Consider the following 24,161-nt stretch of genomic DNA (forward strand, 5'->3'; position numbering starts at 1 on the left):
GCAAAAATAGGAAGAGTTAGAAGGTCTTAATAACTCATACGAATGAATGAGCATAGCACAAAAAACTGTCCCAATGACCATTAGTCTACTGAGAAAACATTTATTAACATCAGCATGCAATAATAATGCTTTTATTTATAGATCTGCCTTTTGCAAAGACGATCAGATTCATTATCCAATGTTCATAAATAAAGAAACTGAGGTAATTAACTTTGCTTAAGGTCACAATGTGGAGCAAATATTTGAAAGAAAAAAAAAAAAATCCAAGCAACATTGCTGCTTTGCTGATGATTATTTATTTTAGGTCGATCTGTCCATAATTTGGCTTCCTGCCTTTGTTTCTGTGGGTTTGTGAATTAGCAAGTCAGAGATCAAACTTGCTTTCTGAGAAATATGCCCTTTCATACTCTCTATGTGTCTGTCAGTAGCAGATGCACGTCATGTTTTCAAAAGTAGCATGGAACCACATAGTAATCGGAGATTTTTTAATGTAGCTTTAATTCAATTTGGATATAATATCTGTAATCACATTTCCTTTACTTCCTCACATGGAGTTCACTTTGGCTGTATCATACATCTTGCATTTTCAGGTGGAGAGGCTGGAGGAGATAATCAGCACCCTCCACCTGTAATGACTGCCTCTGCAGCGTTCCTTTTTCCCCTAAATGTTAGTATCTTTGTGCAAATGAAGAAAATACTTTTTCAGTCACAAAATGTTGCTGCCATTCTGATCTGACATGGCTGTTCCCTTCAGTGCATACAGTTGTTCCATGGCCAGGAGGACTCTATAGCATTTCTGTATTTTTTTGCAGGTCTGAGCTTCTGCATCACATCTTTCCCTACTGTTCAACAGGTTCCTGACCCACAGAAGTTATACATTTTATTGTTTCTGTCAATCCCTGCTATCAAGCACAGCTGATGTTTAGTTCTCCTGGAAACCAACACAGGTATTTTAATTGAGCCTGACTATCTATTCCTCTTTGAACGGTTTAGTTTGGCTCCAGCATTCACTGAACAAGTAATGCCCAACATCTCCAGTCTGTGATGCTGCTAGAATTCTCCTAATTCTGATACCCCTAGTCTGCTTGCTCCAGGCCAGGTGCTCCTAAAAAAGAGCCACATGACAAGAGGCGGTACTATCCTAACTAGAAAATGAGTTTTAATTTCTGAACAACTGTCAACAGCTCTAAAAGCAACCATCCCCTTCAACAAGAAATTAATGTTTGTTTAGAAGGATAATATATTAATGCTTCCTCACATTGTGAGAAAAATCTCAAACAATTTTCTTCAGACAGGATCTTCTGTGAAGCTATTTTATTCGCAATTGCAATGGCGGGCATCCTGTCAATCAGGAGCACATTTTAGTAAACAAATCAAAACATTTTATTCCCTATTACCCGATGCCTGATCACCTCCCTCGTTTCCTCATTGGCTGAGTACTACAGGTTCACAAGCTACTCGACACTCCTCTGTATCATATATGTACAATTTTTCTTTTTTTCAACCCTTTAATTTCTCCTTTCTTATGTTTTGAGAACTTGTGATCTTTGTTTTACTGTTCTCACACTGCTCATCCTGCTTTTCTCAAGCTTCTACCTTATTTTGGAACAGTGAGGCCTCCTATTGTCCACTTATCTACTTAGCATTTCTCCTTATTATGACTACACAACTACCTTGGAACACAGAAAAGTAATTCTGTACTGCAAAAACACAGCTTTGTTTCTCACAACATTTACACGTGTTCACAAATGTTACAAAGCCATAAGTTCAATCTGAAATTACCATTTAAAATCAGCATGCCAGTAGCAAACCAGGACTGAGTTCATTCTTTCATTTTTACACCATGGCCTGCATTTGAAGTCCTCAGGGCAGGTGCTATCTTGAGCTAAAGGACACATCAGGGAAATGTTGACCTTTAGCTTAATGGAAACTCCTCCTGTACTGCTCTCCTGAGCAGTGTTTAGTCACCATTTGTTTTCCTCTTGTGCCCTCTGCTTTTCTGAGACAGATTTTAGAAGAGACAGGTACAAATTTCCTGGCCATATTTAGGCCTCTAGAATGTAGATGCATCTTGCTCTGTACTTTGTATTGCCTGAAGTACTTTTTATTGTTAATAGCAAGAGACAGCCCCTTTAGAAGATGAACCCTAGAATTCACATTGAGCAAGTGTTGGGATTAGAGAGCTCAAGTTCTGCACCTTATCTTCTCTGTCCATTGCTTGTGGAAGGAGCTTGTTGAGGAGCTCAGCCTCAACACTGCTTCTTGGGTGTTTCATTTAGGAAAAATTGATCTTAAGTAGGAGTTAAGACCTAAGAATGGAAAAGAGGAACATGAACAACAGTAAAGACAGACAAATTATTCGTCCAGCACCTTTTGGCCAAGTAATGCTGCCTACATATCCCTATTTTGTAGAAAACATAATTGTTAAACTGGAAAAAGAGACAAGAAACAGCAGCCTAGCTGTCCTGGTTTTGGCTGGGATAGAGTTAATTTTCTTTCTAGTGGCTGGTATGGTGCTGTGCTTTGGATTTAGGATGAGAATAATGCTGATAACACACTGATATTGTTGTTTCTGAGCAGTGCTTACACTAAGCCAAGGACTTTCCGCTCCACATGCTGCCCTGCCACTGCAGAGGTTGGGGGTGCACAAGGAGCTGGGAGGGGACAGAACCAGGACAGCTGGCCCGAGGGATATTTCATAACACGTGACATCATGCTGAATATGATAAAACTGGGGGAGTTGGGCAGGGGGCTGCTGCTGCTGCTGCTTGGGAATGGAATGGGCATTGATCAGCTGGTAGTGAGCAATTGCACTGGGCATCACTTGCTTGGTTTACTTCATTGTTGCTTTTTTTTTTTTTTCTTTCTTTCTTTCTTATTAAGTAAACCTTATCTCAGCCTGTGAGCTCTTGCATTTTTCTTCTCAATTCTCTCCCCCACCCCTCTGGGGAGGGGGATTGAGCAAATAGCTGTGTGGTGTGCAGCTGCCTGCCGGGTTAAACCACAGCACTAGCTCAGCTCTTCTTCACAGTATCTGCCACTCTGAAGCTTATGGTCATTAAAGCCTCAAAAAAGCTTCCAATATCTAACACCATCTCTTATCTACCTATGATATCCACTTGTACAAATATTGATATTTATAAAGCCAAAGCCTTCTTGCTCTTTCTGATTGGCAGGTCCCTCTAAATTCCCCAGTGTGGAAGATTTCTCCATTTTCTCCACATCTGCTGTTCTTAATTTATGTCATGGACCCATTGAAAATCACCCATAGCCACCCAGGATCCACGAGCATAGACTGGGGTCGCCTGTTCTGTGCTTGCACGTTGAGCACCATCACGCTGAGTCCCACACAGACATTGTGAGGTTGGCACAGTGGCTGCAGCCCATAATGCTCACATCCCTAGAGCTAAGAGACTGTGAACAAACACTGTTTATCTTCCTCTGGCATAAACAGGTTTGATGAGGGCGAGTCTATCATAAAAGACTTTTGCCCACTGGGTAAATGTCTTTCTTCTAATTGTCTGCTAATTGGAAAAGAGCTAATCCCACTTATTATCGAAATTCTTTCTCCAGAGAAAACTAAGCTGAGAGTTTCATAAATCCTTTTCCCTCATCCTTTTCAATTTTAAAAATTATTCCAGTGTCATTGGGTAGTTATCACCTAAGGAGGTGTTCTGTTTGAGTTAATCAGCTCCTGCAAGGTTATCTGTGATCTATCCAAAACTGCCTAAGCTAGCATCTTGACGACTGTCTTAATTAGTAATTACTGGCCTAAAATTGTCATTTACCATAGGCATTTGTACTGACCTCTCAAATTAAGATCATCCATGAAATTAAAAGTGGAAGAAACCTATTGGGTCACTTATTCTATCCACCAAAGCATATTATTCATGGTGTGTGGCAGGGAACCCAAGTGTAGGCTATGATTAAGAACACTGCAGTTAGCTTGTCTTTGAAATGTAAATACAATTAATGAGTATACCTGTCCTCCCCCAGGATCTGTCCTTGTCTGCCTCATCCTTCTGAGTTTTGTTTCTTCTCTTTGACTGGGCTCTTGATTTTATTGCCTTCCTTCCTACTCAAGACTGAAAACACTTTACAGAAGAACTCCCAGTGGCAAAAAATAAAAATAAAAAATAAAAATAGAAAATATATGTCATCGATTTCTCAAAATGTTTGCTTTATTTTAACATACCTTTTAACGTCTCACTGTGACCAGGACTGTGCTAAATGTCCATTTCATAATTTAGCACAACAAATCATTTCACGTGAACATAGCATTGCAAGTTTAAAAGAAGATCATCAGTTTGTCTGCAGTGAAAGCCTGTATCGGCAACATTTAGTTACGGTAAAGCTGTGTCCGTTCACTGGCTGTCACAGACTTCCAAACAACAGCAGCACATTTAATACAACAAAGTAAATAGTCTCACTCAAAAAGAAAGAAAATAATCTTGGGGAAACACTGGGGCAGCCAGAAGAGGGAGGTGACAGTAGGTCTCCATCTCTCTGTTGTCACTTGCCCTTGATCCAAACTCTCCTAATTGTATAGTGTCATGAGAAGAGGCTAAAAACACCCAGGAATGGTGCTTTAAGAGTAAGTCATGACAGAATTGCCATACAGCCCTTATGCGAACGTGAACAGGAAACACACCTTCTACAATATTTGCTAGCTCAAGGAATGCTGAAACAGAGCGCACCAATTCTTCCAGAAGTTCAGTACCCATGACATACACATATGTAGAAGAAAATCTGTTACAGGGATGTTTAATGGCTAACAGGCTTATTTTTCAGACAAGCAAAGGGTCCAATGTTTTAAAAAAACAATAATAAATGAATGGATAGGTCTGATTGTCTCAATTAATTTGGACAGAAAATAATTACAGTTTTGATGACAGAAAAATCTCTGAGTCCTTTTCTCAACATACTGAAGTTAATGGCAAACTCTTTAATCTTGATCATGTTGCAATGTGCAACCAATTCCTGACGTGCAACTTGGATGACAAACTATTGATTAGTCTGCAGGGCACAATCAACAGTAGAGTTGATTTCTTTTTATTTCTTTCGCATGCTTACATATTTGCTTTCCTTCCCTTCACATGAAAAATAAAGAGAAGTATTTAGACTTTCAAGAACTAGAAGCACATTTCACTGCCATTTTAAGACAACTTTTATTTAGCAGGCTACAACTCTGGGTTTTGTTTCGGGTCACTGGTTGAAATCCAATGCAATAAATCCATACAGCACTAATTGTTAGTGCAGGCACAAGACATTAAGCAAGAAGGATTAAAGACTGCTCAAGCATACCAGAGCTCTTTCCAACAAGACAAATTACAGCTATTATTTTATATCAATGAACTATAATAATCTTGAATTCCCTGCACTGGAAGGAAAAATTGTGATAATGAACTCTTCTCTTATCTACCTTACCTTCTAACCTGCAATAATCAGGCTACTTCTTCCATAAAGAAGGGGACGTTCCTCATGTCAGCTTTGCTAATGTGAATTTATTTAATCAAATAAATTTTTAAAATCTGTCTTCCAAACATGACATTTTGATTATGATTAATGCTCAAGTAGTGTTATTTACCATGGAAGCCTAAAAAGAAATGTAATTTTAAAAATATTTCTTACGGAAGTTAATACTTAAGAGTTTAGAAATAGGGAATAAAGAAGCCTGAATGCACCACTCACCTTTTGCACAGCTGATCTCTGCAGAGCAGAGAATTTTGACTAATGTAGCTGCTATCTGGTTTCTTGATTTTTTATTATTTTTTTTTTAAATCAGTTTCACCCCAGCTTTCTATGCTACTGTGAAGATGACTCCTCTGCAACCTCTCAGACTTGTTCAGCATTTAAGTCCCACCAGGGTGGGAGCAGCTTGAAGGTTTCATTTTGAACTAGCAGGAGGTGATGCTGGATGAAAGCAGGGGTAATCCTCTCAGCATGCAATTCAGAAGCATTTCTAAACAGGTCTCAAAAGATGAAATCAGCTGAAGAAACAGATCATCTAGAGGTTGATCCTGTGCTATTTGGTGTTTAAAAGACTGACTGCCTCTCCCACTTGATCTGTGAGGCAGGTGTGGTGTGCGGTGCTCAGCGTATGTCTGGCATGGCACTGTTGCTCCGTTGCACACAATAAGGGCTGTGAAGGCAGCCATGCCCACCCCAACACCCTTGCTTACCAGGCTAATGTTCTGCTTTTGTGGTAGAAGGTATATATGGTGCTTTACATGGTAACCTCATAAGGGGAAAAATAGCCAGTCCTTTTTGTTTAATAGCCACCTGGTTATACAGTCCCATCAGCCCCATTTGCTGATGGGCATCATGAGGAATTGGGGGGGGTTCTGGTGCCCTGCTTCCTCCAGCACAGCCCAGAAGCCCGGTTCTCCACCACGTTGCTTCTGTGTAGAGGCTACAGCTACCCAAAAGTCTTGGTCTCTAAGGAGGTACTCCAAAAATTACACTGCTTACTGATCGTGGGTACTAAGGCACTTCTTCCCTTAACAGTTACAGTTACTGTAGGAAGAGGGAACATGTACAGGAGCTTTGGAGACACCGTGCTTGGCTATTTAAGTCTGCATGTTCTAGGCGATAGACGGTAACAAAACATGAGCAGGATCAACAGGAGGAAGTACTGGCTTTCTCGAACAGTGATGGCCATTCTAATCATTACCCTATTTTTCCATGTTTGACTACTTATCTCAGGTAAAACGAGCATAAAAATGAAACCATTCAAAAAGGGGCAGCAAGAACAGCCACACCATTATGCTGGGGTTTCGGTCTCCTGGACGAAACAGCTGAGGTCCTTTCAAGCAGCACTGCACTCCCCTATCTCCAGCTGACACAAGTACTGTCCAGCTCCTACCTCTTCACACTCCACATGGACTGTATTTCACAAGTCCCTACAACCATTCTTCTCCTACATCAGTTCTTACTGGGAGGTTCAGTGACGTGGACCAAGCCTGCTTCACCAAATTTTGAACTCAGATGCTTCATTTATAAGGGTTCACAGAACAGGATGCTAAACCACAGATGAGAAAATAAAACACAATACCAGGATAGGTAAGTGCTGCTTACCTGAACAGAAAGTTGCTTTAACTCCTAGAAAGCAGGATGGGGCCAGGGAGGCAGTTGTCATGAAGCTTTCCAGAAGTTCAGGATGCCCTTCATACCCTCTCTGTGGCACCCTCTCCAGGAACAGCTGATTAAAAGATGCAGTGGGCACTTTTAAATGGGGTCACTTACCGTTGTCATCACATCCTGGAGTTAGAGTAGGCAAAAGGTAAATTTTATTTGGCTTTTGAAAAAAGGTACACACTAGGCTGCTGAAACAGCAAGCAATCAGTACATGAGTAATTATGCCCCCTCTCCCATTCTTGCGCTCTGTCTTGTAAGATATTTAAGCATTCATTTCCACAATTATTGACTCTGCTAATGTAATTTATTTCAGAATTAACAAAATAATGATTTCCCAGGATCTCCATCAGTCAATCAAGACTCTCGCTATCTTGACAAACTACCACCGCTGCAGCTTTGCGTGACAAGAGCAGATGGAAGAGAGAGCCCATCTTTTAGATTTCCTCAATTTCAAGACCAGTTGGGCACAAAGCAGGCCAGCACTGTCTCGTGAGAATGAAGCGGAAGGTAAGCTGTGTGTTAACAACACACACAGGGATGGTCAGGTTCCCAGAGAACAGCAATGACGCTTGCTCTTCGATGAGAAAACTAGGGAGATTCTTTATCAACTACTGCAGTGAAGCCCTTAATTAAAAAAAAAAAAAAAAAAAAAAATTTATATATAACTAGTTCTGACTCAAGGAGTCCTCAAAATCTAAATGCTTTCTGGCTTAATTAAGGGGATTGGAAAACAGTGTTTAGTATATTTCTATGCGTTTTTAAAACTATCTAGTAATAATCTAAATCAGCAAAATGACCGCTACAAATGGCATCAATTCAGTCATCTTTAGGGTACCACAGTACATAGAAATAACATGAAAGACTTGCAGCATAAATTGGTGTAACTTCTTTTATTTCAGTGTCCCCCGAAGGTGCATGTCCCACCTTTCTGAAAGATATTCTACATCAAAGTAAAGTCATAAAGCTGGTATGTACATTCATTTAAGGTTATCGCATACACTAATTCAGCATTTAATTTGTTGTTCATATTCTCTTGCAATTTATTCTGCCATTTAAAAAAAGCACTGTATATTCTTTCACATCTTTAAGTGATGTTTTTGTTAAAATTTGAAACCTGACCATTGGTTAAACCAGAGTCAAAAGAATAGTCTTTATCTGAACAGTTATGTGTGTTAAAACAAACATGAAAGTGTCAGCCAGCAAGTGGCCTTACTTTATATGGATATATTCCTTCTAAACAAAAAAGTTCAATGTTGTCAAACTGATATACAAGCAATAAAGAAGCATCATTACTCATCCAAATTCAATGCAACTGCTTACAAAGGGGAATCAGAAAACACTCAGTATCAGCACACCACAGATAAAAAACACTGTGGTCAAACAACAACAACAAAAAAGCCAGACAGGATTTATAAGTGACTAGGCAGAAAATATTCCTCAAACTGGAATTTACCACAACATGGATACATATGTATAAAAGCTTTTGCTTCCAGCCCTGGCCTTGGACAATCAAGAAGCCAACATGCAGCATCTGTTCTTAACGTAAGCTTACAAATACTGCAGGCAGACTATGATCTTATACATCTTCCAAGGCAACCTGTTGTCTTCTGAAAAAGACAAAAGTATTTTGTATGAATTTACCAATAGATTTGATGCTGTTAACAATCCATCTGGTTTCTAAAACTGAACACTCTTCTTCAGTTTATTGTAGTTTACATGAATAACAAAATAACTTTGAACAATATCTATGTGCCATCAAGCATGGACAAGTAGACCATGTTATTTATTTGCTGTGTTATTGCCATTATGATACAAACACTCTGTATGCAGCTCTAGGCATCAGGGTTAGAACATCATGTCATCTAGTCCATCCTCCATAAACTTCTTGTAAATTGCCATAAACTTTGCTACAAATGCTTCAAGATGATAAATGGCTTTGCTGCCCAGTTGCAAGCGGTGTTCGTAGAAGGCTGCCATTTGTGCAACTTCTCCTTTCAGTTGTCCATCACAGTTATTCAAAAGCTCTGTCAGAAGACCCTAAAAGCAAGACAGCATTCAAAAAATTACACTCTCTGTTAAAGAGGATAACCTCAATTTTCTGGAAATAGCTAAGCAAATGACCATCAGCTCAGTCAGGAATCTAACAAAGAAGACGTTCAAGAATCATTACACCACCTCTCTGACAGAACTAGATTGATGGAACTGTGTCTCTTCAGAATATTCTTCCGGAATAAATAACTCATTTCAAAACAGAAGTTAACTGGTATATTCTTAGACAAGAAAAATCACATAAGGGAACTACTCACGCCTTAATGATGAAAATAAACTAACTTCATCTCCAAATGCTATAAACTACTTGCATGCAGGCACACCACTAAAAGGAGAATTTTACGAAGCCACAGGTTTGTTAAAATCACTTATTTCCTATCTTGACATCACTGATCAAAAAAGTGTAGAAAGTTCTTATTAACAACAAAGAAATGTCTTAAAGGTTACATATACACATTTGTGTATGTATGTATAGACACACAAGATACTTTACAATACTTCGCTCATGACAAAAAAACACAAACAAAAATGCACTATTTTTGGTCTGAGACAAAAAAAATAAATGACTGCAAGCCCATCTCTATTAAAACCTGGGATTAAGTGAGAAGCATCCCTAGTATATTTCAAGTTTATGAGGTAGGCAGAGAACACCTTTGGCTTCAGGACAAGAGCCCTCAAACAGGGTAATACAGGATCTAATAACCCACCATAAGCAAGAAAAGCTAGAGGTAAGTGACTTCTGCTTTGTGACAGTTGCAGTAGTGAATGTGACAAAAAAAATGTTGTCTATGGCAATATCCCTCCAGGGTAAATTGCAAACATTAGCTTAACCTGTGTCTCGGTCTGGGTTTTCTTTTTGTTTCTTTATTTTTTCCCCTCTCCTTCCAGCATATTTTCACCCAGCTTAAAGTAAAAACATGTGTCCCATTCTCTTTTTTTAAAAAAAAAATATATATATTTATTTTTTAATACAACAAGCTTTCTGAAGAAGCCTGCTGCTCTACTTTCCTTCATGAACCTCTCCAACAGGACATAGCAAATACTGAACATATAACAGAACTTTCACGAAAGAGAACAAACTGAATCAAAACTAGCCCATAAAAATACACCTATGCTTCAGTACAGAAAATGACAAATGACCTAGTAAATCTTCAGGGGGACAAAGAATGTCCTCCTTCGGTTTTACTCAGCTATAATGTAGCTGTCAATAATCACAAAGTAAAGTTCAGTAAACCCATTCAACAGAGGTCTGAACAAGGAATGCTGTGATAAAAATACACTAGTTACAGAACAGAAACTTCCTGCCCTCAAGATCTACACTGCTCATAACCATGTCCCAAAATACATTTAGGCACGAACATATCAGTCCAGTAGATACACTCAGGATCCTGTGAACTGAATGCCACAGAACAATGTTTGCAGGAACAAGGTCTTTAGCTACTGATTTGGAGTGATGACCTGGAATGTTCTGGTTACTTTAATAGGAAGAAACACAGAAAATAAAAGCATCTTGAAGTCACTCACATCTATTTGGAAAGAACACAACTTTCCTTCTATATTTGGATATTTTTGATATTTTTTTTTTCCATTTAAAAAACAGATTTTCAGTGTTTATCTCTCTACTACATTAAGAGCTAGATAGCTGAAGTACCTTCATTATAATCTCAGGAGGAATACAGTGTGTTAGGAGTTCATAAAGCCGTCCCCGAACCTCTAAAAGCCTGTTGGAAAGACAAGAAAATATCAAAATGTATATCCACAAAGCATACAATTTTTTACTATTTTTACTGTAGTCATTTTGTCAAGTGTGGGCAAGAGGATCAGGTGGTAGAAAATGACCCAATTATCAATTCTCAATTTCTGATACTGAGAGGCTACAGACATTTGAATTCTATACGAGATTTTCAATGACATCAAGTAATACATGGAGCAGCCTAAAAGAAGCAGGCTGCATGTATGAGACACAAAGTGGAATAATAAAGAGGGTATTTCCCACTGTGCTTGAAAAATAAAGTGCTGATTTCTCACTTCATCCTAAGCTCTTTCACAAAGTCACATTATGCTAGAGGTGGTGAAACAAAAGCTTTAAGTATGACAGTAAAAAGGACAGCCTAGTACTCAACTAAGCTTACATTCACTTTTGATAACAAATCTGCAACACATTGTACAGAAAGGGCAGGGAAATTGATAGTTCACCATTAAGAGTGAAGACCAAAAACCACCTACAGATTTAACCAAAAAATTGAACATAAAAGATGTGAGTTGAAAGAGACCTAGGAAGGCCACAAACATTCAAGACACTCCATTATTCCTGAAACACATATGTCCAATTAAAAGTTTACTGCATCTTAACCTCATTATTTCTTGATCCCAACATGAACATCATGAAAAATGTTACTGCTTTCTTCTCCTCAAGTCTTTCCACATCTCCCCATTCTAAGTCTCACTGCTTCCATACGTGCCATGTTCTCTAGATGTCTCTGATCATTTCTGACCATCTCCTCCAGGCTGGAGAATTTGCCTGAAAACTTTTCAACGCAGTGCTTAGAAATGGATAGACCATTTCAAAACAAGCCTCACTACTGCTATGTAAACAGCAGAGACTTACCCAAGTGTCACACAGGCTATATTTCTAATCTTGTAATCCACTAAGCTACAAACTCCAGTAAAACATCAGAAAATTACAGATAACTGAAGATGGCATGTTTTTAACTATGGCATTTCTTACATTCAAGAAAAAAAATACATACATAATTTATAAATGTAAGGATGTTTATTCATCTACCTTTGTGGTGTCTGTTGACTGACAATAGCATTTGCAGTTTCTCTCAAGTAAACTTCCCAGTCCATTTCAGGAATGTCTTGATCAGCAGTGAAAGGATACCTACATAACAATGATAATAAAGCAAACTGTCACCTACTCGAACGATCCAGAAGTTAATTTCTATGTCTAAAGGCATAGTTTACATTAATATTTAGCAGTCACTTACTGTTGTACTCTGCAAGACTCGCACATAAGCAGTGCTTTCCGAAGGTTCCTGCCAGACTTCTCTGCAAGCCTTTGAGCCAGTTCCTGAGGAAGAGTCAGGCCTTCCTTCTTACACACACTGGACAATACATTACAGATCTAGATGGGAAACAGCACAGAGTGCAACATTCAGCAAACAGTTTAGCACCGGCAGGTTCTCCTACTTGAAAAAATTCTGAATCAGAGATGGACCACTCTTTCAAGTGATATGCTTGACAAGTCACCCACCGCTAGGAAAAAGTAGGTCACTTGGTAAAAATAAAATATATCAGAAGCCTACAACATGAACTCATCTGGCACGAAGTTTTAAAGGATTTATTTCTACTTCTGTCTCAACGTACATCTTCAATGCTGGGAGCAGGCACTCGAATGGCCAGGCATCTGCTCTGAATAGGTGCTATAATTTTTGAGATGGAATTGCAGCACAGGATCAGCCTGCAGGTTGCCATGTACTTCTCCATTGTTCTTCTCAAAGCATGCTGGGCATCTTTAGTCAGTTTGTCGACTTCTGTTAACAACACCACTGAAAAAGAGTAAAAAGCGTACTTTTATTTTTTTATATCAGATCGCCTTAATAAAATGAGTACTTTGACATATAGGTGATAATATTAAAATGAATTATGCAAGCAGCACAGTTCCACAGGCAGGAAAATAAGGCAAGATTAAGACAACAAGCATGCCTTATGTAGTTTGCCACTCCCTCATACTCTATACTTATCTACTGGAATGTCCATTTCTTTAGAATAGGGCCTGCAACACTTCAGTGCCAAGTAATTCGGGTAGATTTAGAAGCTTTCAACCTGATAATAAGTGCAATAACTTCTTACAGGAATCCTAAGTAAGAAATGCAAAAAGAATTTATGACAATAGGTCATATCAAAAAAAAAAAACAGACATTTCTTGAAGACTCCCCTCAATATATTTTTATTAAGAAGCTAACATCTTATCTTAGCAAAGGAGTGGCAGAAAGCTGCCTTGTTACTGCAGATGCACAGCCTTTCCATGGTATTACAAAGAAAAATAATATATATATAATAATATATATATAATAATATATATATATTTCAATAATGCTTTGGAACAATCAGGAGATACTCAATATGTATTAACAACTAACTTTTGTAGCTACTTTCTGCAGATTCCTCCACAGGCAACTCATAGATGGCTCAATTCAAGTACTCTGAATGGACCAGAGAACAGTCTGGAGGAACTAGTCCGTCTGTTACTTTTCTCCCACATTAGTGTATGGTATGACCACATCTGTAAGGATATATATTTAGTAGCTAGTAGAGCCCATCAGCTTGAGTGAAATACTGTATTTCCTGAGAACAGTAAGGAAAGTGAGACAAAATACTAAATCCAATACCACTGTCAAATAATTTCTTCTCTACTCAAGATCTTTTCTCTCCTTCAATCTCTTGTTATACAGTTCTGATTTTGCTTTCAATGTAGTCATGGACAGGAAAAATAAATCAGTTGTAGTAACATGGGTCTTGACAAAATAAATGAAAGCCATCTTTTTTGTTTGTTTGTTTAAACCCAGAGTCCTACCATGCATTATGGATAAAACGCTTCTCTTCTGCCCAAGATACCTCATCCTCCAAACACCCTATAGATAAGCATCTAATACCTACTTACACAACACCATTTGGCATAAGGTTACCCTGCCCCTCAATTTAATACTAAGGCTTAGTAGATCACTACTTAGTAGTAACAACTGTAGAAGACAAGAAGTTGTGCATTGCAGTGGTAGACTTGGACAAAAACAGCAGGAATCCCAGTTCTGTATGCCCAGCCACTGTCATTCCACTACACCCAGTCTTCCTAAAGAGCCAACATGAGACAAACTCACATTAAGTATTCCACAGAAAAAGAAAAATAGTAAGCTGACTAATTTGGGAAAGGTTTATATGTGCCCACATATAAGACATACAGGCACAAAACAGACACCTGAAAAAAAAAAAAGTTTAAAAAGTACTTTGACTGGTTTTGCACTGTTTTTACTCACCTTTAAAGTCACGTTGAGTACTTGTCTCAAGCTGTTGGGATTGTGCTACCGTCTTCAAGAGTTCCTGAATTACTACACGGTCATTATTACCAGCATCACTGCACCAAGAGATTGAATAGAACTTGTTTTAAAACAACAGCTTTACACTGCACATAAAACACATCCTCCTAAGCAGCCCTTTGGTTAACTGACCAGGCAAGAATGACAAAAGAATTCAGAAGTTACTGAGGTTAGAATTAACCTCAACACACGTTTGGTTGGAAGTTACCTTCCCAAGTAAATAAAAAAACTCGAACTTTTGAAGGCATAGCTGGATTAGTCACACTGTATTTGGAAGTAGCAAAATGGTTGTCAAATGTTTTTTTATCAACTTATTAAAACAGAACTCATTTTTCTGGCATGAGAAATCAAATCTTTTGTCACCTGCAACTTGGACACAGACGCTTACTGTGAACATTTTTGCCCACCATCATGGAGAGAAAAAGTGAGTCTAACCACACAGCAGGATGCTCAAAGGACTGATGTAAACACATTTTATTTTTCCCTTAGAACTAGATGTCATGCTATGAACAACCCATATGCTTAATGTAAATTTGAATGGCAGACTCAGTGAAGTTATAAAAAGTTACTAATAAAAGATTAATACTGAGATACCATTAGAGCACAGCTGGAAGGCTTTTTTTTCTTAGAAGGCAGGAAAACAAGAGGAAATACATGCTGATCTCCTTCCTGACTCTTCTCTGTACTATCCCCTCACTGGCAACTGTTCAACTTTCTTAGCCCCTAAGTTAGTAGTTCAGCTGGCTTGGCTCAGATTTGACAGCCACTGGGGTGACTGACTTGTCAGCTGTATTACTGAAGCAGCAGAGAAAATAAGAGGAAAAAAAATACAATCCTTCGCCTCTTCAGACTGTTGTCTTCATAGAGGAAGCAGCTCTGCAACATTTCACTGGCAAGCAAATGAAAGAGACATTCGTCTGTCCTGCCTGAGTCACCACTCAACCCAACCCTCCCCTTCTTTGCCAAGGAGAAGGCAGCAGAATGGACTGAAGCATCACATTGAGTTAATGTTCACAGTCTGCCGAACAGGCTATGCTGACTTTGACTGAAGCGCCTACTCAGTCCAAGCGACCTGTCCTTCAGCAAGGGAGCAGACCTATGATTAAAAAAAAAAAAAAAAAATCTAGCTCCACTCAGTTACATCAACTTTTGGAAGTGGAAAACGGTTTCCTAATATTTAAAATAAAGTATTTTTTGCAGTAACAGAGAATCCAGGGTCATAATTTCATGGTGATAGATACTATGCAACCACAGCAAACATTCCAGGAAAACAATGAACAAAGGCAGAATTACCACACAAATGTACTGTTTAACCCTTCCTTATTCTTTCAGTACTCACTTACTTGGGGTACCCCATTTTAGAATATCTACTTGAGCTATTAAAGTGACCAGGAGACACTGTTTTGGAATTCAGATGACAGAGCCATTCTTTTTCCTCCAAAAGGAGGCAATCTAATGAAGTTCCATAATAAATTCAATGCCTGTAGTCCTACCCCTTCCCAGGAGTTAATTTCCTTTCCCTGATAGCTATTTATCACATTCAATGTTACTAAAGATGAACTACATAATTTCACAATACTATTATTCAACTAAAATTCACAGACCATAGTGATAAAACATGAACCAGCACATGCAGTTTCACTGTCTGGTCAGACATAAACATGGCAATTATTCCAACTTAAAGCTTGTGAACCCACATATCAGTAATACAACAAAATCCCATACTTGTAGGATTTTTATATTTAAAGTAAAACACCTCTTCTTAAAAAAAATGCTTCAAACTGAAGAACTCTAGAGAGTAACAGTATTAGTAGTATTAGGTTGTCAGAGCAGAAGACTGAATGTCAGACCTTTTATGTCACCAAAATGATATATTCAATGTCTATTACTGTTAATTCTTAACTATACAGTTGATTAGCAAAAATCTCAGCTTTGTTTGTTTGAGGACACATCAAAATACCAGCAGAAATTTGCTGATCAATATGCAGAGACTAAAAGCAAAACAAGCTTTTAAAATCCACGCTGTATGATAGAAACACTGAGCAACATGAGAAGAGATTTAGTGATAAGCACAAAGCTACAAGTTACTTTACTTCAAGATACTCACTGTCTTATAATTTCAACTCAGGCAACAAAGCCATCATAACCAAAGCCTACCACTGCGCAAAGACATTTACTGTCTTATGATTTAAAGTAACATTAAAGGGCTTCTGGTAAATATGAGTATTTACTTTGGGTTATTGAACTACCATCAGCAATTTCACAACTGTCACAGGAGACATACAACACGCCCTTACAGCTTCTGCCATTTAAATCAACATCTGACTTCCCTCGTAACAGGACTCCCAGGATTTAGTGTGTGCTTTCAGTTGTTGTTGCTTTGTTTTTAAAACTCTGTGTTTTACACAAGGTAAACCTTGCTTGCTTTCAAGTTACTTTAGTTTTGTATTTGTAAGAGAAGTAATAATTTGGGGTTGTTGGTTCCGACAGAAGTTCTCATTTGCAACCCAAATGGCTAAACTCATGAATCCAGAATTGTTCCTCGGTACCCAGTCCTCTACATCTGCATGCTGATCCAGCCGGTTAAGCAGAACATCACTGTTTTAATTATACAGCAATCCAAATGTTTGTTCATTTAGAGCTATTCAATTAAAAATCCTCTCCCTGCCCTCATGTGCCGCCCAAACCTACAAGACAATATCTAATTTGCTCAGGCAATAAATTGGGCAATCAGGCTCTTATATAGCTCAAAACCACTTACAATATGGCTAGTGGCTTATATTTAAAGTTTGTTGTTTTTTTTTTTTTTTAAGCTGTATACTTACCTTGGGTTAACTTCAAGGTGATAATTGCTTGCAATCGTGCTAATTTCAATTTTCTTTTTGGAAGGTGCCTATGTAGAAAGAAACCATATTAAACTTCAGAAAGAGTTTTAAAATCAGAAGGAGATATTGATCTTACACATTGTAACTAGCTAGGTCATAGGAAAACCATAAGTCCCACAGATCAAATAGCCTTATGCATCTCCTATCCACCACAACCCACCCTCAACGGAGAAAAGGAATACTGATACATCAACTAGCCTATAAAATAGGAACCATGGCAGGTGAGTTGGAATTAGCCGGTCTTTAAAGACTCTTCCAACCCAAGCCATTCTATGATTCAAATACTAATGGCAATTATAGCAACACACAGCACCTATTAATGCATACTCCATTTACTGAGTTTTGTATCAAGAAATCTCATTACTGGAATCAGCCATTCAAAATAAATGGTATTTTGTCCACATAGAGAAACGCTTTGGAGGAAAGAGCTCTGCACAAGTCAGAAAAGGCTGCATAAACACAGCAGTATTTATATAACCCATGAACTTGGGTCTGAACAGTTCATACACCCTATATTTATACCATCCAGTCTAAATATTACATTCATTCCACTACTGAGAATTAAAAAATGATCATTAAATGACCTACTTATGAAGTTTAATAATTCCTTGATTATTAAGCCTTCCATAACAATGATTTTGATTAAGTAACTTTTAAATAATAACTAATTAAAAGTACCTAAAACCAGGGCAAGTAGAGTTTAAGCTGATTTTTTCCTAACGATGAAGTTGTTACTATTGGGATGAAAACACAAGTTTCAATTTTCAAGTATAACTGCATATATAAGAAAAGCTGTGTTAATGATTAAAAAAAATACTTTTACAGACAAATGAAAACTTTATATCTTTAACTGAGAACTAGTCTACTATATGTGATGCTGTTTTACTTGTACTAGTTTGGACAAAAAAAAAAAAAAAAACCTAACCACTCACAAACACCTAAAGGAACAAGAATACTTGGCAAAAGTATTTGTTCAGGTAACCAAACTAATTTCGCAAATTGCATAAATAAGCTAAAAGATACTGAGTGCACAACACAGACACACGATTTTAAGTTCAAGTAAAGGCCTTATAAGAGAAAGATGTCTGTATACAAGTACCCACAGTGCTTCACAGGGGAACTCTTTTTTTTTACCGTTATACTCTGATGCTCAATCCTCAGTTTTTCCACGCCTGGACCATATAACTCCCGTAACAGACACATGATTCTCGTCTTCTTTCCAGCTCCTGAGGGTCCATACACCAAGAGATGGGGGAAGTCACCACACTGAACCTGAAGCAAGAAGACTCGTTAGCTCCACCAGCATTTTCTTTGTGTTCAGAGGGATTATTTATATAACCATCCTCACTGAGGTTTACACGAAATGGCCTTTCCAGGTACTGCTCAGTCCCAATGTAGCAGTTAAATTATGAACTGATGAAGCGAACTCCTTTCGTTCAGTATCATTTCCTTTGGAACCCATTTGCCCCTCAAAACAATACATAATCCCATTTCACTGGAAACACCCCCAAAAAATAAGCATTTGCTTCCAGGGTGACAACCTAGGGCTGAAACACATCAGTATATACATATACACACAATCACTTCTGGTGTGCGTGTACGCGTGTATACATTCCTCCTTATACACTGTACGCCCTAAAACCTTTATATATGACCGTATTAATTAGGTGTTTGATCGCTGCCTGAGCTCACCGGCGGGCCGGGTCTCGAACCCGTGGCCCACGGTCCGCGTACTCCCCGCCCGCCCGGCCGCCGCCCCCCGGCGTCCCCTCACCAGGCAGCGGAGCTGCGCGGCCTGCTGCCGGTGGAAGTCCAGGCGGCTGAGGCTGCCGGGCCGGTACTTGTCCACCCACAGGCTCATGGCGACCGAAAAGACCCGCGCAGACCCGGCTCCCAACCGCCCTCTACGGCGGCTGCCCGGGAACAAAAGGCAGCGGATGCGAACTCGGCGAGGAGGAAGAGCGCTGCTGCCCCTCCTCCCTCCCCTCCCCCCATTTTGGGGGCTCTTTCACCCCCGTGAATGATAATTTTGGCCATCGTGCCCTGCTGGGTTTTGTGTGTGAAGACACAAAGGCTGTACTCCTGCTGGCTGCAACTGTAGTCACTAGTCATACAGAATCATCGAGTGGGGCTGGAAGGGACCGTAAATATGACCCAACTCCAAGGGACCCGCTCAGGGCAGCGCGCCCCTCGCTGCCTGTGGCAGCCTGGTTTTGTTCACAAATCGTACACAAACACTTGGCTTGGGGGGTGCTGGCCCCCCGCAGGAGGCCTGGCACAAAGCATGTCTGAGGGGAGAGCTGCGATCTGCAGCCAGCAGCAGGAGGCGAGGCAGGAAGCAGCAAGGAGCAAGCAGAAAGCAGCCCAAAAAGCTTTCTCGGCATGCCCTCCCTGCCCCTGACCCAGAGCAGGCAGAAAAGGGCCCCAAAGTCTTCCTTAGCCTGCCCTCCCTGCCCCGATCCATCAGCATACATCTGGCCTCTTGACCTCTGCAGATGGCGAGCAAAAAGAGGCCGGTGTCCTGCGTCGGGGGAACACACGCTCCTCCGCGGCCTTGTCGCGCTCTGTGCCGTCCCAGGCTTGCAGACTCATCACGGATCAGTGGGTTGCCCATAATCGATGTGCCACACTGCGAATTCACAAGCTAAGCGTGTGGCTTTATTAACAGGATGCCCGTGTACAAGAAGAGGTCTTACTTTGACTCTTTATGTGGTAGTCCCGATAAGTGATCCTGCACAAATGATTTGAAAATAGAAAAACTGCTTAAAGTCATAAAGCATCGCTATACACATGCATAGGCTAAAATCTGTCAGCCTAATTTTTGGACTTAAATAACTTTTGAAAAAAGAAAAAAAAATAATAATTTAAGAGTTCATGCGGCTTCCTGTTTTATCAGCGCAATGTTTACACTTATTCACAGTCCGAAAGCCATAATGCAGGTAATAGCTTCGGTATCCTGAGTATTCAAGTTACTCCTAAGGGTCACATAAACCTAGTGGGAGCAAAATAAGAGCACATCAACCAGTAAAGCTAGGTGTTTCTGAAACATTGTGTATTCTCGTAGACGCTCATGAATCAGTTTTATTTGCAGATTGCCTTGAATTTAAAAATAAAAAATAAAAAAAAAATCACTTTATACTGCTTTGTCAGCACCACCCTTACACATGACTGAGCTTGTGAAAGCTGCAGCTGCATTATCTGGCCTGTGTGTACATTTGAGTCCCTTTCTTCTGCCCAGCACCACAGAGTGACCAGTTCCTTTGCCCTTTTCTAAATTTTCATTTTGTGGGTCTACAGTGTTTCTCATGTGGCTGTCCTCTCCTCTCTCTTTTTCAGGAGTGCTTAATTTCCCTTGCTGTTCTCTTTGGTTAGTTATATTTATGACTAGCCTTTACAAGCTTTTTCAGATCCTTTGTTCATTTACCTCAATTTTTAATAATTTCTGAGTGATGTGTTACTCTTGTGTCTATCAGTGTCATGCTAGATTTAATTACAATTTCTGTGATAACTCCTTATAACCTACTGTTTTTCCAGCCCCCAGAGATACTGTATTTACAGATGCATGTCACCAACTAGCAAGTGCTTTGACAGATTCTCCAGGGTTTTGAAAGTACCAGTGAAACAAAATCCTTTTTGGATGAGGTTATACTTAAACAGGTAGGACTCAGTCCAGCAGGCTTTTAGATACTTTCAGCTCCCGGTGAGTTCACAAGGTGAGGACACCTAGCAGCTTTGAAAGGCCCTAAACTCTTTTTATTATTAGGTCATTAGATTTCCTTATGATTTCTTATTTTCCCAAGCAGAAAATGTTGGTAATTGTGCCCTACCTCAGCAATGCATTTAAGTATGGGCTTACATTCATGCTCTCAGTTAAGCTGTTCCCTGGCTTAAAAAGTAATTAAACAGATGAATAAGATTATTTTCTTAAATAAATATCTTACAATTTTAAAATCTGGGCCTGCATGAAGCATTGCAGTTGTGGTGCTTTTTATCTGATTACAATGCTCTAGAATGTTTTGATTTTCTACTTCATTAACTTCTTACCTTCACCGTAGATCTAAACAAAAAGAAGTAAAATGGAATGTTTTGGCCAAGTGCATTGCAAATAAATTAACATGAATAATACAGGAGATTGAGGCAATTTCAGTTGCAGCCACAATTCGCTCAAATGTTAAAATACATCTTCACTCATTTTGTTCAGTCCAGCAGAAAGTTCAAAAGGTAAAACGACTTCTCTGCATGAATAAACTAGAAAATTTATCTGAAAATAGAGATTTTAATTACAAATGGCATTCTGAGCCCCTTACTCCTGTTACACATTATTAAAAAGTGACATGATGTCAGGCACTATAAAAGAAGCTCCCTTCTGTACCCAAATTGAAGTAAAATTATAAGACCTGGATCCAGTGTTTAAATATATATATGTAATTTTTAATCAATTTTAAACTGACTATTAACACAGTGTTAGAAAAACTTAGAGCATTGTTACGCTGACCTCCTCAGTCATTACAGCGTGATTGCTGATAACAATCCAAGCAGCTATTAACAAGTCCAAGTACCATTTTGCTGTACAACAACTTATGTTTTTCAGACAAGACTCTCTGGCATCCTTTGATCCTTCAGGCTGCTTAGCTGAGCGAGATAAATTTTCTTTTCAGTTTCAAATATTTTAGTAGATTATTGCCACTCTGTTAGCTGTCACTCTAGGTTATATCACCCTGTCCCCATCAGAGTGCCTGTATTGCTGCAAGTAAATTTTAGCATATCAAGAAAGAGTGGATCACTAATTACAATGAAAAAAAAAAAAAAAAAGACTGCAATAAAGTGTAAAGTGACATCTGTTCTATTGGTGAGATGCTGATGTCATGCAGATTGAATGTGACAGTGGAAAGAAAAGCACTAATGATAATAGCCAAAAAATATCTAAAATAACAACAAATATTCCATATAGATTGGCAGCACTGAAGAAGCTGCTTATCTGTAAGAGATATAAAACCAAGAAATCTTAGTTCTTCATCAGTCTTAATGGGTTATCTTACAATCCTGAATTTACTCTGGAAGAGTAAAGTAACAAAAACAACACAGAAGCTCCCCATGCAAAGATGAGACAAACTAAAAAGATACAAGAAGATACCATTTTCACAGCCAGTGGAGAAGCATTGTGGAAAAGGCTACAGAGATGACATTTAATTGGAGGATACATCTTGTCCATCAGTCATTACTGCCGAGACTTTTGCACATCTGTCCACCTGGAAAAGATTAAGCGAAGCCTGTTGCTAAAGAAGTGGAAGGATGAAAAGAAATAGGTGAATAGGTGTATTAAATAATAATGAATACATAAATAAATAAATAAATAAAAAGCAAAAGCTTTGCAGTTTCATGCACTCAAGACACGGCAGTACCATAAAATGTTCTGATTTAATCAGTCCATCTCTGTGTTCCAACTCGTATTGCTGAGGGCCAGACCCTGCTCAGCTTCCTCAGTCTCTGATGTGCCTGAAGAATTAAAAGAAAAGGAGATGAGATATGTTTTGCTTTTCTTGTCCTCTGTGGCCTCAATTAAATGTAGCTGTGCAAACCTGAGACTCCATTAGGAGCTGTCAAACTACAGCAAATTATACCAGCACAGTTAATCATGGTAGAAAAACGTACGGTGACATCTGAAATTTTTTAAATGTTCTGAACATAAATTCAAACATACATTTGGGGACATGCAGAGTTACAGATCCATTCTTCAGATGAACTACAGCTATGTTGAATACATGGTCATTTTCTACTGACGGTTTTGATTAAAATAAATAAATAAATAAATATGCTATTTTCATTTGTAGTTTAGGTCTATTCCCCCGAGACTTGACAGGTCACTGACCAAAAGATGTAGCCTTGTTCTTCAGTTCCCATCAGCGTGCATTTTGCAATACAAGAACAAAGGAAGCAAAGGCAGCAAGGGAAACTCTGTCCATTTAAGACTGTAGATACAGATTTACAGGTTTTCTTATTCTAAATAAGACACACAAGCTCTGTATGGAAACTAATCACAAAGCTCTTTAAAGAATAACATACTGTCAGATATTTAAACATAGGAACAAATAATGATGCCTGACCTTAATTAGGAAGTAATTTTCTGAAGATGTTGACATTTGACATTTTTTTATCTTCCTTGGCAAGGATGTGTTTGGTTGACATAGACTATGGATTATTTTGGGATGTGGAAGTATTTGTTTCCATTCTCATTAGTACTTGAACTTTTTTTTTTATTGACTTCAGTTTCATTTTGATGAAAAATTCACCAAAAAAATGCGTTTTGGCAAAAAGTCAGATGAATCTAAAGGAAAGAAGTTATATTAAAAAAAAAAAAAAAATCCTAATTTTGTTTTATGTGTAGTATTTTAACTAATGTAGCTCACATAGCAGGTGTTTTCCAGATTTCTAACACCTGATAACTTTTTTTTTTTTAACTTTCCTCCAGATGATAAGAAGCCCAGACCCTCTGAATCCACAGAATATTAATAAATGAAATCCAGACACCTCCAAACACATATTAGGGTATTTTTAGTGATAGTAATAACTGTGGAACACCAAAATGAGACTCCTGTTGCATTTCCATGGAGAAAGTTGCTATAACCTGCCATGTTCCAAACCTGTATCTATGCTGAGCAATTGGTAGAACATGTTGGTTGTCCCTAGTTGTGGTTTTCATACATTTACTGAAACCCAAAGGTCTTACAGAACAGGCTATGTTTTATAACCAACTAATATTTCAGAGCTTGACTACAGTAATTTCATCTCCTATAAAATGTTACTGTTCCTAGTAGCTGTCCAATTATCTTTGTAGGATCTCATTTATTTATTTATTTATTTATTTTCTGGGGCCACAGCAGTCTGTCTCATGTCTCCTAATTTGTCTTTTCCCCTGTAGAGTAATTACATTTTTGTTGGATTGATAGACATACAGCAGATTTTGATTTTCCTGATTTTCTCCTGGGACTCTTGA

General features: G+C 38.7%; 1 protein-coding gene across 2 annotated transcripts; it reads right to left on the reverse strand.

Moving 5' to 3' along the window:
• Positions 1 to 8,012: 8,012 nt before the first annotated feature.
• Positions 8,013 to 22,385, reverse strand: RFC3 (replication factor C subunit 3). 2 transcript variants are annotated; one of them, XM_035324509.1, is made up of 9 exons: positions 22,302 to 22,385; positions 18,302 to 18,439; positions 17,108 to 17,175; positions 14,223 to 14,320; positions 12,556 to 12,737; positions 12,177 to 12,313; positions 11,972 to 12,070; positions 10,838 to 10,907; positions 8,013 to 9,174 (listed from the first exon to the last, which is right to left on the reverse strand). In XM_035324509.1, exons 1-9 carry the CDS (start codon positions 22,377 to 22,379, stop codon positions 8,983 to 8,985), a joined length of 1,062 nt encoding a protein of 353 aa, XP_035180400.1. In that variant the 5' UTR covers positions 22,380 to 22,385; the 3' UTR covers positions 8,013 to 8,982. The 2 variants fall into 2 exon arrangements, with proteins under 2 accessions (XP_035180400.1, XP_035180393.1); XM_035324502.1 differs by lacking the exon at positions 22,302 to 22,385 and adding an exon at positions 18,942 to 19,117.
• Positions 22,386 to 24,161: the final 1,776 nt, after the last annotated feature.

This window comes from Oxyura jamaicensis, chromosome 1 (genome assembly GCF_011077185.1).
Source record: "Oxyura jamaicensis isolate SHBP4307 breed ruddy duck chromosome 1, BPBGC_Ojam_1.0, whole genome shotgun sequence".
Taxonomy (NCBI): Eukaryota; Metazoa; Chordata; class Aves; order Anseriformes; family Anatidae; genus Oxyura; species Oxyura jamaicensis.

Bases quoted from the DNA above. Each gene is read 5' to 3' on its own strand.
- RFC3 (XM_035324502.1), bottom strand. From the start codon at position 19,028: ATGAGCCTGTGGGTGGACAAGTACCGGCCCGGCAGCCTCAGCCGCCTG. The intron at 12,314-12,555 runs GTACGTTGAGAC...TTTCCCATCTAG, and splicing joins CTGCTCCCAGCATTGAAGAT to ATCTGTAATGTATTGTCCAG. The intron at 10,908-11,971 runs GTAGATGAATAA...TCTTTCCAACAG, and splicing joins AGTCAACAGACACCACAAAG to GCTTTTAGAGGTTCGGGGAC.